Source organism: Archocentrus centrarchus, chromosome 19 (genome assembly GCF_007364275.1).
Source record: "Archocentrus centrarchus isolate MPI-CPG fArcCen1 chromosome 19, fArcCen1, whole genome shotgun sequence".
NCBI classification, from domain to species: Eukaryota; Metazoa; Chordata; class Actinopteri; order Cichliformes; family Cichlidae; genus Archocentrus; species Archocentrus centrarchus.
This window is the reverse complement of record NC_044364.1, coordinates 16,275,307-16,289,525: the sequence shown is the minus strand read 5'-3', so window position 1 is coordinate 16,289,525 and position 14,219 is coordinate 16,275,307. Positions and strand designations below refer to the sequence as shown.

Genomic DNA, 14,219 nt, shown 5'->3' with positions numbered 1-14,219 from the left:
TCAGATACTGACTGTCATCTTTGATGACAGAGCTTAAAAAAAAAAAAGTTCAATTCCAGCAGGAGAGAAAGAAGCAAAATGCATGGAGATGGAAGGTGATTGGCATTAGACCTTGAAGGTTATAATTAAGTTACTGCTCTAATGAATACAGCGGTCGGTGGCTCCTTATGAGTGAGGGAGCAGGTGAAAGTAGCATACTACATTAAGTTGGTGTGATTTATCGACTGTACTACAAGTTGGCATAATTCATGCATTTTAGGTTGAGCTTTCACACTTTTTCAGGTAAAGATGACTTTTTTTATTTTTACAGAGATTCATTGACTAATTGGCTACCACAAACTGTCATTTACATAATCATACTTATCAATCAAATATAAAGATTTGCAGAAATGTTACAATGAAAAGCTGCATGGTCTAACTTTTGAGAAGAAGGAACCACCAAATCTTTATATATTTCCTTTTAAACAATACCTCACTCCTCCACCAGTTTGCTCATAGCTGCCATTGCCACTCTCGCAGTGCACGCAAAAAGTTACATCACATCCACTATTTTGATGTTATTTCAGCTTGTCGCCCACCTCTTAATTTTGCAACCTTGCATGAGTCTTGCAACTGGATTGAAGACACGAGTGCATGATCACGTCTGTTTTTACCGCCATTTCAATGATACATCAGTGCAGAAGCTCAGAGATCTCCAGATTATATGAATAGTAGATGGTGCAACAGCTTGAAAGGATGAGACTTTCTGGAGAAAACTTTACTGCCTGTTTTGATTTCTTCTCCTTCTATACCAGCGCTGATGCAGAGGTTTTGTCTGCTCAGTGACACCAATCATTCAGATGAGTGCTGCAGCGAGTCTGGCACGCCCTCAGTGGTAGCATAAATGGTGACGGGGCAGTAGTGACTTCACAGCTGGCTCGCAACAAAAGCAATGCAGCATTCATAATGGGATGTTTCGCCTCTGGGAGCAACGGACAATATTTTGAGGCTTCAGGTTTAGCTAATACTGTCTATCAGTCTTTTTATTTTTTTACTAGTGCAAAGTTAATAAAAAGGGAAAATGTCTTCAGAAAATAAATATTGGTCTTGAGATTGCATTTCAGTAAATTCAATAACCTTCAAGCAACCAAAGCCTGCTCAACTATGACTCAAACTTCACCTGGAAACCAGTCACAAAAATCTTCCTTGCCATCAGGTCATGTAAATTCATATACAGGTATATGTTTACAGAGTTGATCTTTAGTGGATTATCTATTAATTGATTCTCTAGATGAATGAAGGTTTTTTGTTGATTAATCAGCTACGATCAACTAATTGAACATAAGATGAGCACATTAAATAGTACTGAAAACATTCATTGCAGTAGCAGCCTTTTTCTCAACAAAGAATTGAATCTATAAGAAGATATGGGTAAGTCCAGTGTAGTGTATTTAAAACTTATTTTATTGAAAACTAAGACTTGTTTGATTGCTTTTGCTTAACAAACCATCCACACACCATCCATTAGTGATGAATGGTGGATGGATGGTTTGCTATTTATCAGGCAGAACTGTTACACCTCCATTTCCATCAGTCAACATGGTGGAGTGAGCCAATTAAAAGGTCTGAACCCAGGGCTGGAGCCACTGTGGAGCTAGACAATTTTTATGGGGGTGGCCAGTGTGAGACCTCTACTTAGCTGGGGCAGCACAGAAATTGATGTCTCCATTTTATTGCTGTGTCACAGTAATGTTAGCTAAATAGTCATTTTTTAGGGGTACTTATTCTTCCTTTTTTTTTCTTTCTCAGACATTACTGCCTTGAAGAAGTGCTCTATAGGAACTTGTATAAGATATTAATCTTTAATTGTTGATAAAGCTCAGAATTCCGATTTAAATGGGTGGTTGTGCTGTTAAAATGTGTCAGTGGCCTTAGAGAAATGGTTAGAGAAGTACTTACTAGATGTATTTCCAGTTCTACATGTAGTCCTTTGACAGGCTTTGTAATTGGTTGTGCGAGGTGGTCCGAGGGGTGGTCATGCCTACCCCATCTACCTATTGGCTCCACCCTATTCCCACTCAAAGCTGGGGAAGAGGTGAGCTACACCCTGAACAGCATCCACCCTAGGATGGACCTATGGATCATCTCAGATCTTTCATAAATGATATTAAATATAAAAAATGAGAGGACACAATCATTTAAATGAATTCCTTTGAGATTGAAGTAGAAGAAGTAGTAAATAACTAAATAATACCATACATCAGAATTCCTTTTCAATTTCCATTTTAAGAAAAAAAAACTAAGAACAGCACACTTTTTTGCCATTGTGTTCAATCCTTTATTTCTTGTCCCTTTTTGTTCCTTTTATCTGTGTTCATCTCTCTCTCTCTCTGTCTAGCTCAAATTTGGCCTTCTCTCTGGTACCCAGGGAAACTGGCTTGTTTCCATGACAATGTCTTCAGGCAGAACAGTGTATTTGTCTTAAGCTGGATAAGATCAGAGTCAGTTTCATCCCTTTTAGATACACTCACACCGGCATGCAGACAAACACATACAGTACATACAACATGGCACATATGCACAGGAGAATAGAACGGCACTAAAATTAGAAAACAGTGTACTTGTGTAAGTTAAATATACCAAAGCAGAAAAATGACAATGGTTAGAGAGCATGTAGATCCACACACATGCTCAAACGTCACACACACACACACACACCTAATGAAACCCTCTTGCGGCTTGTTAACAAATAACAAGCACATAAAGAGCTCTTTTCATAAAGGTAATGTGATGGGTTTTTAATGAACACTGTGGCTATTTTAATTGTCATAGTTATGCCAGACAAGTGCCACAAGTAAATGAGCGTTTGTGTATGCATGCTCAATTCCTTTGAGTGTGTGTATGCTCGTTCATGTGTCGTTTTGGCAAAAAGCGAAGAAATGAACTTCAAATGCCAGATGGGGTAGTGAAGTGAATCGCCAATTGGGCCGCTACTCTCGGTTCTCACCCAGACACAATGGAAATTGCTAAGACAAGTAAGAAACAATTGGAGCACCAAGTACCCTGTTTCTTTCTCTTTCTTTCTAAAAATGGAGTGTGCATGTCTGAATGTGCGTGCTCGATGAGGTACGTGCATCACTGATGAATACCATGCTGGCTGATGCGAAGCTCTGTCAAGTCGGGGAGCCCAAGGAGAGATGCAGCACTCCTGCTGAGAAACGCTGCAGTCTTATCTCCCTTCCTGTCTCCCCGTGCGTCGCCGACCTTCTCTTTCCACCTCTCTTTTCCCACTTTCTGAATGCGCTCCTATCTTTCGTCACCATCACTTTTCTGCACTCCTTTACCCTATCCCATCCACCCGTCCTCCCACCCTCCCTTACACACCCAGCCTCCGCTCTATCTTTCCCCTTCATCCTCTGTAAATGCAGAGTCCGTTTGATGTCTTTATTTTTAGGCCATTATAGGGTGCTTCGGCTTTGTGTGTTCCCCATTAGCATTGCGGTGAATGTTAAAAAATGTAAATGTGTACACTTGCTAACGAGCTGGTAATTGCATATAATTACCAGTAAAAGTATACATTTAGCAGTGGGATTGCAGCACATTTCCCATGTTGAATTCAGTAACTGCATCTCCCTGATAATGTGGGGGCTGAGCTCTGTATGTGGTGCTGTGACTTTCATTACAAGAACTGCATGGGTGTTAAGCATTAATGAGTGTTGTAGTACAGTACTGTAATGGGTGTTAGTAGTGGAGAGTAGAGGCAGAATTAGTCCCATTAGTGGAGAGTTTATATCTGGGATAATTGTCAATTTTCCAATAAAAACCTTGCTGCAATTGCTTTACCACTGCTGATTGCTAGAGGGCGCACAGTTTCTTTTTTCACAGTTCAAGACGTGGCCATCAGGAAACAAAATCATGTCAGTCAGTGAGGCAGGCAGCCAATCACCAGATTCTAACACCAAGCATCTCTCTCTCTCACCTCGAGTTGGAGGCTGCTCACTTGCCCGTCTTGTTAATTATGTAAGCATTACGACATCAGTGGCTAATGTGCGTCTGATGAGTGTCTTTCATTCACTGTACTTTGCTAGGTTTAGCCGCTTGAACTGAAATCAGGGGAATGCAAACAATATTTTAATGACTTTACAGTTTTGAAATTAGGAAAACACAAAAGTTAAATGACATGATACTTTTTCACTGTACCTACAAGTATAAACGTGGGGCATCTTCTTTCACTGCTTCCTGGCAACACTGAAACTAATATTTTTGCAGATGATTAATATGTTGACTAAGCATTTTAAAATGTCACCATATGGTGGAAAACACTCACCGCAAGAGTAAAATGTCAACAGTGGATCAACATGCCTCAACCAAAACATACTGTATTTAACTAGGTTGATTAATCTGCAATTATTTTAATATCAAACATTTTTTAAATATTTTTATTTAGTGATAATAATAATGCCACAGGGTCTGTATACACTTTGATTTGTCATACATGTGAGGTGACTGAATATTTTGGAGTTTTTGACTGTTGGTCAGACAAAACCACATATATGAAACATCAACTTAACAATATCTATTTACTTCATTTAATGTAACAGACAAAATAGATAATCAAATAGAAAATAATAGACCCAAGGCAAATAGCTACACTTTGTCTGTTTAAGTATGTTTCTCCTGGGCTGGGGTTTCTTTCTATAATATTGGTCTTAGATGACTTATGCTGAGATTTGGCATGATATGAATAACACTGAACTGAATCACACCAGAATCCGTTGATCAAGTAACTAACTTGCTGATTAATCAATAAGTAATCAGTATTTGTAGATCTAAATTATTTAAAATTAAAAAGGAAGGCATTTTGCTAAGAGCAACATATCATTCATCAATAATTTAAATTGTGGGTGATTAATCTGATGAGGGGCAAAGCATTTCAACAGTACTACCTAAAATAACAGAGTGAGATGAGAGCGTGTTGAGAAATTATACAGCATAATTAGACTAACAAAAATATGTATTTAAATTTTGTTTCAGCAGGCCTGTACTTTATTAAAAAATAATTGCTCTTGTATGATTTATTATTAGTGCAGTTGGTGGTGATGAGTAAGAGGTAAGAGACATGCTGTATTTTGCTGGTACTGACTGGTTCCTCTTGTCTTGGCGTCTGGTACCACTCCCAACCCCACATATGGTGGAGTCAGCACGGAGCTCGTCCGCTGTGTTGGTGTATGTGACTGTGTGTGTGTGTGTGTGTAGTGTACATGAGTGTTTTTTTTTCTTGCGAAAAGCGCAAACATGTATTTGTCCATGAACGAACAAAAAGGGGGTGGAGAGGGAAAAAACAAAAGAGACTTTTTAAAAAGAAATCCAGAGAGTGTGATATTGGGCATGTGTGTGCACAGCCAGGAGTGTGCGTCCATCTGTGTGTTTTTGCCATAAGACAATGTGTTAAAATGAGCCGCTTTGATTGCCGACGCTTTGTGAGTCACAAGTGATGACTCACAATCCACCTCCCCTGAACACGCACCCATGCGCTCACACAAGACACACTCACTAACATACAGACAAACACACCTCGCTCTCTTCTGCCTTCATCCACTGACCGTGAAGAATATGTGCAGGCAGCCTTACTCATGCATATTTACACTGAACACATACTCACTCACCTACTCAGCGGGCACTCTCTAAAGGTTATGGTGTGTGAGTGTGTGTCTGTTTGTCCGTCCGTTCACGTACACGCATCTTTAAAGGTCACTTCAAGCGAGGCTGACCACTTGTCTATGTAGTGTATAGATTGTTGGATTGATATCAAGAACACTTGGACACGCAGACAAACAACCATTATTAACTAGGCTACCTGCTTAAGAGCTCGAAGAACATACAAATATAAACAAGGATAGCTGCCAATTACGTCCAAGAGCCACTCGTCGATCGTATTCAGAATCCACAATCATTCATTCACCCAGAACCCTTCACGGTCTATTCTTGGCTAGACAGAGAGAAAAGAAAAGGGCAAAATCTGCTACTTGGCTTTAAGCACATTTTCCATCCAGATTATTGCTGCTCAATACTTTTCATGAAAAAAATCCATTTCCCCCTCTTCCTTTGGCTGCTCGATACTTATGAAAATCCAATTTGGCTCCCTCTTTTCTTTCTTCCCTTCACAATTCGTGCATTTTCACCCACTCAAAGTGATTAGTGATCTGTGGGTATCATTTCCAGGAGAATGATAACTGTGTTTTATGGAGGAGGGGAAAGGTCCAGTGCTCCCCATCAGGGCTGATCTCCCTTGGAGAATGACTGGGCTGGGAGGGCAGACGGGAGCACCGCTGTCCCTTTGCAGATACAGGCAGTTGCTCTACATCACAGGAGAAAAGACGACTCACTTTATCTCTCCCTCGCTTCCTATTTCCCTCTCTGCTCCCTCTATCATTCATTCCTTTAGCTGTTCTCACAGGCACAGTCTCTTTTTCTCAATTTCTCCTGCCCACACACACAAACGCACACACACACACACACACACACACACATATGCTATATATCTTTCTAAGACACCCCTCCCCACACCAATCCACCCCCTCAAAGAAACTCATTTCAGCTTTGCAGGCTCCTCAAAAAGCCTCTTTACGCTGAGCTAACCTAAGCTAGGCTTCGTCTGCACCATTTGACAGCCTTTACATCTCAGTACGCAGAGCAAAAACACACTCACACAAACACACACGCAGCCTTTTCATGTGTACAGTGTCTGAAAGAGACTTCAAAGGTTTAAAAAAATAAATAAAAGAAACAGTTTTACTTTCAGCCTATCACAATCCAAACATCCACAATAGCAAGGGCATCCACTATACATAAATACACTGCATACATTGTGTAATAATGCTGGAAACATATGTTAATACATGTCGGTCCTTAAGTAGGTGATTTAAAATGCTGAGCGTAAGCCAGATGAAGCCATTAAATTTTCACTGCCACCTGGATGATTCTCAGCAGACATTTTAAGGTAGAAACTTCAGCAATGTGAGTTTACTTAGTAATCAAAACACAGGAAAAAAAAAAAAAAAAGTCCAGATAGAAATATACTTGTCACAATAGAGATGTCTTACATGATAGATGTTTGGAGACATCATTTATTCTCTTCAAGATATTTCTATTCGCTAGCTAGGATGAACATTTCATTAAATGGCACATTTCACCGAATGAACGGCAGCCCTGTCACAATGGGAGACAGCCGTCATCACGTCGTCGCTCTCATCCAATCAAAGAGCACAATAGACGCAGATCAGCCTGTCACGATCAGGCCTGTCTTCATGTGGGCCAATCAGTGTATTCATCAGCGTCATGCAGAGCCGACCGATCGAGCGGCACCTACCTTCAGATTTTCAAAAGCACGGTAGGCTCGAGCTTCTATTCAGTCGCACGCATGCAGGCATAAGTAACAGCACGCTCACACACACACACATTCATGCGTCAACACCTTACCTTACCAAAAATGAAACATTCCAATTTAATAGCAACCGCAAAAAAGAATCTGAAGCTGAACAGCTCTAAAGGTCTGAATTACCATCCATTCAAGAGCCTGACAATACATTCAACTTCAAAACCATCCAGAGCAGCTCATTAGCCATAGATATTAAAAAAAAAAATGTATGGGAGGTACCTTTGAGCTTTCCTAAAATCACAAAGGGTGGTGTCCCACACAGAGTGTAAGAGGGCAGGAACAAAGAAGGAAAAAGGAGAAAGGGGGGGGGCAAAAAGAGAGAGGTGGCACTGTGAGTTTTTTGGTCAGTGAACAATTTTCAAGCAGACCAGTGGAACTTGTTTTTGGGCTGTTCTCAAAAACACTGGACAACTTGGGGTTTGAGGTGTAACAGTAATGCTTTCAAATGCTGCAGGAACATCTGTTCAGAATCAGATGCGCTCGCCAACGTTTTAACGGGAGCCCATGTGAGCACCAGCAACGGCAGAGCGAGACATGCTGGAAGCAGATGAAAAGCAATGGAGGAGTGTAGATGTGCGTTTCTCTGAAAGCTGCCAGTCACTGATTCAAACCCTGTTGTAAGAGCACACATGCGCATGTATGGCTACATCACACACACACACGCGCGCGCACACACACACACACACACACACACACACACACACTCAGTACTCACATCCCCCTCCTATCAAACTCTTACACACAGGTGAGAGAAAATGAAATGAAGTGAAAAGTAAAGACCAAATCAAACCATCCATGTTGTCAGTCGGTCAGTCGGCCCATAGATCCATCTCCATGACCTGGAGCAGTGCCAAGTCTAAGCCAACCAAGCGCTGAAGCAACAGCCATCGACACCCTCCCATTACTCCCTCCCACATCAGCAGCCATGACTATTTAATATATATCTTAGCAGAAGTTTCTCTCAGGTTCATCACTGTTTTTAAAAATGACACCTAAAATAATCTTCAAAGGCATATTTCAGGTTTAACTGTTTCACCGAATTGCATTTGCTTCAGTTTAAATTGAAAGTCTTAATTACAGTGGAAAAAACTGACCTTAGTTCAGTGCCTAGAGAGACAACTTCCTTCGGCGCCAGGTGGTGATGAGGTGGGGGAGGGATACAAGGAGTGTTGAAGGAGTGTAAGGGGAGTTAAGAGGTAAGGGGGGATGATGGTATAGCAGAGGACAACAGGAAGTGAGGTAAGAGGAGGCCATACCTTGGTCGCCAATCATCAGGTGTGCCAGACCTTAAAGGAAGACAAGAGCACAGTCAGCACAGTAAAGGATCATGGGGGAGTGTATGTGTGTGCATGTATGTGCTTTTATGATACAGGAGTTTTTCAATGACATGCTGGTGAAGGCTAAATTTCTCTGTATTGGTGTGTGTTTCTGTGTCTGTATGATTCATCTAAATTATACAAAATGTCTAAAAAAAATAAAACTCCAATCCTTGCTTTGAAGACACTTACTTATCCTAGGCACCGATCCTACGCACAAACAGGTATGCACACAGACGTTTGCACATAGCCATAAACTAGGTTGTACACTTTACAGTATTGTCGCGTCTACATAACCTCGAGGCAAGAGCCACTTCAAATGATTGCGCATGAGATGTAGTACTTACCAGATATCAGCATCCAACCCCTACATACCCACACAGACCAAGATATATCTAAGCTGGCTACCTTTTACCCTGGCTATCTATTACTAATGTAGTTCCACAACACAAAATGTAATGAGTGAGAGAGCAAGAGAGATGAAGGTAATGGACAAGACTGACATGAAAAGATGTAAAAGTGAGGAGAGGAATGAGATGATGATAAAGAGTTAATTGAAGAGCAAGAAAAAAGTGTGAATTAGATAAAGAAGCAAGACAAATGAAGGAAAGTTGGAACAAAGAGAAGATACATCGATAGAGAGATAGATAGATAGATAGATAGATAGATAGATAGATAGACAGATAGATAGATAGATAGATAGATAGATAGATAGATAGATAGATAGATAGATAGATAGATAGTACAACCTACCTGGAGTGTAGCTGTGCTCTGGAAAGGTGTTGCGGCCGGCCGAAGAGAAAGAGAGACAGACATTCATTAACATGCATGCTCAGCCTTGGGTTACCATGGCTACTTACTGTACATGCACACCTGTCCAGGGTTACCGTGGCAACACACATGCAAAGTCCACACAAACAGACACAATGGATACCATGCTGCACTGGTAGCCAAAAACTGAGATTTGTCTATACATACAGATGCACACAGCTGTATTAAAGGAATGCACAGTCTCTCTCTCTACGACTCCACGCGGGTACAAATACACATACCTTAGCGCGCAAACAAACACACACCCACCCACCCACACTTGTAGGTACAGAGGGTAGAGGGGGGTGGGGGGGTGGGGTGGGGTGGGGGGGATTGTTGGTCTAAATATACAGTCCTACCTGTAGGTTTGGATTCAAGAGCCATTTACCCCATAACTTACCTTGTAGCTGCTTCTTCTCCCCGGAGCCCCCCGACAGATAGCATGCAACACACACATTCAATCTCACAGTCTCTCCCACACGCTCTTTACCTCTCTCTGCTCCCTCGCTCACACACACACACATTCACACTAACATCGACTATGGCAGTAATAATGATGTGAAATAGCAGGGTAAACATGTAGGGATGGATTAGCAGTGCAGGAAGACAAGGGGCATGCATGGTCCAATACTGGGACAGAGTGTGTGTGTGTGTGTGTGTGTGTGTACTTGGGTGTGTATTAAACTTTGTGTGCCTGTGTGTAGGTCTGTGTGTGTATTTTGAGCTTTGTGTTCATCTGAGTGTTTCCTTGTCTCTGCCCTTGTGCTTGGTAGCATGGCAGAAACAGGTGGAACCATTAGCATGCTAACAGCGATTTGCCCTCAAGGACAATGCAAGCCAGGCCAGGCCTAACAAGCCAGGTTCACTCTGCCTTCACTGGAGGGCAAAATAACTTAGACAGTAATTACATTTATGCATGGCCCTGCTCAAACTGTCTTCACTTACTACATCTATATTCAGAATATTTCAAATCATTTTATTTCTCCAAAGTGACATATTGATGTGCTCTGGAACAAAACCCTCATAAACAGTTCCTTCATTGCGCTGGTATTAAATATGTAATATACTGCAGTTTTTTCAGGGGAGAGAATGCCTACAGTAAATAACAACATTACACTTCTTTGCAAATACTTCTAGGCTTGACACAAATCTGCAAAAATATGAGCAGGAATAAAAGTGGATCATTTGGGAGCCTTGAAGATACTGTGTAATTGTAAACGTGTACGGAAACTAAGACTGCCACGGCTAAATTGCTTATTTCTGGCTTCAAACGTAGTCCTAAGGATTCATATTTTCTTCTAGCAGAGCATATTCATTCTGTATTAAAGATTCATAACTGAATTTTTTTCTAATTTTTAGAGGGTTATAATTTTATCTCAAAGCTTTATTGTGCAGCTTCAGTGAGGCTGCTGGGTTCAAAATAACGCAATAATTTCAAGGTACCACATAAAAGATAAACCTTTATACCCGGCTTTGCCTGACTCTACACAAAACTACACAGCCTCGGCTCATATACTTGCAAATAATGATCATCCCAGTTTTGAAAGCGACAACTCTTTCACAACATGCAATCAACATTTTACACAACCTTAGATACTATTAACATAATATTTTTGCTTCAGAGAAACCTGGGCCTCTATTCCCTGCTCTTTTAGCTATCCACTTAATTTTCTCAAATACAACCTGAGAATTGTCTCATCCAAAGTGCGTCAGTGCATCTGGAATTAAATTTCCTATGACAAACTATAAAGAGTAACTCTGGTAGTGTTGCTGATGCACATATATTGGTTCAGCCTGCAGTTCCTGGGGTTTGAGGAATCCCACACTGCTGGTATCTTGTCACACCAAAATGAACAACAGCGCATGGGAGACGTTTTTTTAAATATATATTTTAGACCCACAACACACAAAATAGCCCTCCAGAAAATTTAAGCTATCCACAGAAAATGCATCATCTGCTCAGCTGTCTTCCTCAACCTCTTCATATCTTTGAACTATCTACCAAGAATAAGCCTAAGAACTTAAAGAGAGTGTTGCACTTTTCTGTCCAAGGTCTGTTACTGGTAAGCTGGTTCTGAAAAACTGCAGTTTCCCTGGAAAGGTTCAGTCCATAGAATCTGTTTCCAGAGCTAACGTCCATGTGATGTTGTCACATCAGCACCAGCGAGTAACTAAAAAATACCCAAATGACAGTTTCTGTCATTTCACTTTTCTTTAAGTGGTGGGTTGCGCTGGTGGTTAATAACAAACTGATCCATTTTCCTCCCTCACAAATTTTGTTATCCTCCGTGCTATCTACCAGAGCATTCGATATGTCACACTGTAATATTTTCCACCATCAAGCAATTGCACAAATTGACTTGCTTTCCCTTTGACAGGTTTGTTTTAATTACACTATAGAATTTGCCTCTTCTTCTATTCTTAGTGCCTACTAAATTTAATTCATAATTGTGACGCTTCATGCGAAAATCTGGCCAAAGACTGAGAATCCCAGCTGTGCACAAAGACAGACAAGCTATTTTCAACATTTGTTATCTGAACTTCACTGTTTACAAATGTCTCACAAAAGTATGTTTATTGAACAGTTTCTGATGCATAAACTGCAAATAAACAAAGGGACTATCTTGCTCCAAATTCTCATCCACCAAAACTCTTGGCTGTGAGGGGAAAACCCTGCTCAGCCACAAACACCAGGGGATGTGACCCGGTCAGTCAGCCAGTGAAATTTGCCCCCTGCAGAGATGCTGGCAACTTTTAAATCTTCAGCCTAGCTTTCTTGTAAATGTAGTGGAGTTTTATCATATGCTACAAGTAAATATTTATCCATTTAACTTTTGTGAAACTACAATAAGTCAAAGAACAGACACGGTTTGACATTTTCAAGTCAAAAAGTCATATAAAATAAGCCAACGCAGATAAATGAAATCTGGAGTTTTCTGCATGTTAATTTAGAAGTTTTAAGATGAAAAATTTTTAGGAAACACAAGAAAATAAAAGGTGAAAAGTCTGGACTGTTTTTGCATGTACATTGTGATAATAATGTATAGGCAAAATTGCAAGGCACACCTCAATTCTCCTTGGTGCATGACATTTTGCAACTGCTGCCTTAAACCCAGCAGAAATTTCTGCCCAAACTCTAAAATATGAATCTACATAATTAAGAAGACACCAATGAAATAACAGTGCGAACTGACAAGCTTATACCGAGACTAGCAAAAGAACACCCCCATATAATGTTTTAATTGAAGCTGCAATTTAGTTTGAAATTAAAATTTACATATTATTTTAATCATGTAATACTACAAAGCTTTTCACTTAAGACATAGATGCACATCCATCTAAGCAGACCTCCAAACTGGAACCATTTTACGGGACTACAATTACTAACAGCAGCCAGTAGTGCCAAGAGAAAAACATGACTCTGGCACATGTTTTCCAAAACAATTGGCTTCACTCACAGCCGAAATGTGAGTCCAACTCTAGGGATATAAAACATCCCCTTTAAAGGAATAAGTGGCCTCTTGTTGAGCGACAAGTGCCAGAGAAAAGTAGATATTGTATCTGGTGAGAGCCTTTACATAAAATGTCTTCACCTCCTATTTAGCCTGTAGAGCTGCACTGCTGCTAGGAACCTCCGTGGTGCTGTGACTAATGGTATTGCTGGAGCCAGCGCACTGTGTGAATGCATTTCTCTGTGTGATTGTATGTTTTGTGTTGCACGTGTTTGTGCAGGTATGTGTGTGTCACTGCTGTCTGTCTCCCACTGTGCCCTAAGCAGCAGCAGCAAAACAGCAGACTGGATTAGACTGGCTTAGATCATACCTAATTCTCAGTGCAGCACTGAGTTTCTGCAGAGAGCTGATCATAGCTTCACCTGTCACTTCCTGGACATAGACACCGCACATGCAGCAGAAAGCATGAAAAAAAAAAATGCCATTTATTTTAGCACTAATCATTAAATCAACAAAATGCCAAAAAAAAAAAAAAAACGCAAAACAAAAAAAAAAGCTGAATGTTGCCTGTCAGTATTTACCAGAGCAAAAGATGGGGCTTTTAAACTGCTGTTTTGTCTGACCAACAATCCAAAACATAAAACATATTAAATATAAAGTATTATAAAGTATAAAAAGGACAACAAATTCTCACTTTTTAGAAGCTGGATCAGGGGAATATTTGGCATTTCTGTTTTACAAGTGACTTAAATGAATTTTCATGATCACTTAATCAGCAGATGACTCATCCAATTAATTGCTTTTTGTTTATAAAATATCAGAAAATAAATAATGTCCCAGGTAAGATCCTCTGCTTGTTTTAATAGTTGGTTCAAAAGCCAACAAATATTCGGTTTACTTTCATATGTGACAAAGAAAAGCATCAAATGCTCACATTTGGGTACATTCTTTGTATTTTCTTTTTAATTAATTCATATTTAATCATCAAAACAGCTGCTAATTAATTTTCTTCCTACTTTTCTCTCATATAAACTAATTATTATAGACTAATTATTTCAGCACAAGTGAACATAACATACCTGCTTCAACACCTTTTCTATCGCTTCGTCTGATTTTAATTACACTAACTTTTACTTCCTTGCATCCACTCTCCTCCCGTGACCCGGAAAACTCCACATGTAGCAGTTTATTTTTACAGCGCTTACTTTATAGTGTCATTTATAG

The 14,219-nt window shown here is 40.2% G+C and overlaps 1 protein-coding gene across 6 annotated transcripts in view; it reads right to left on the bottom strand.

Annotated features, from left to right (window-relative positions):
- Nucleotides 1-14,219, bottom strand: part of nrxn1a (neurexin 1a) — a 67,482-nt gene that overhangs the window by 47,115 nt on the left and 6,148 nt on the right. For 2 of the 6 annotated variants that reach the window (XM_030755746.1, XM_030755742.1), the window contains exons 3-5: nucleotides 9,487-9,504; nucleotides 8,674-8,703; nucleotides 7,637-7,648 (exon numbers count right to left, since the gene is read on the bottom strand). The exons of 1 other annotated variant lie outside the window; for it this stretch is intronic. In XM_030755746.1, coding sequence (XP_030611606.1) covers nucleotides 7,637-7,648; nucleotides 8,674-8,703; nucleotides 9,487-9,504 — 60 coding nt within the window. Of the gene's footprint in view, nucleotides 1-7,636; nucleotides 7,649-8,511; nucleotides 8,596-8,673; nucleotides 8,704-9,486; nucleotides 9,505-14,219 lie in introns of those variants that run through there. 3 more of the 6 variants (XM_030755743.1, XM_030755744.1, XM_030755747.1) reach the window with 3 other exon arrangements.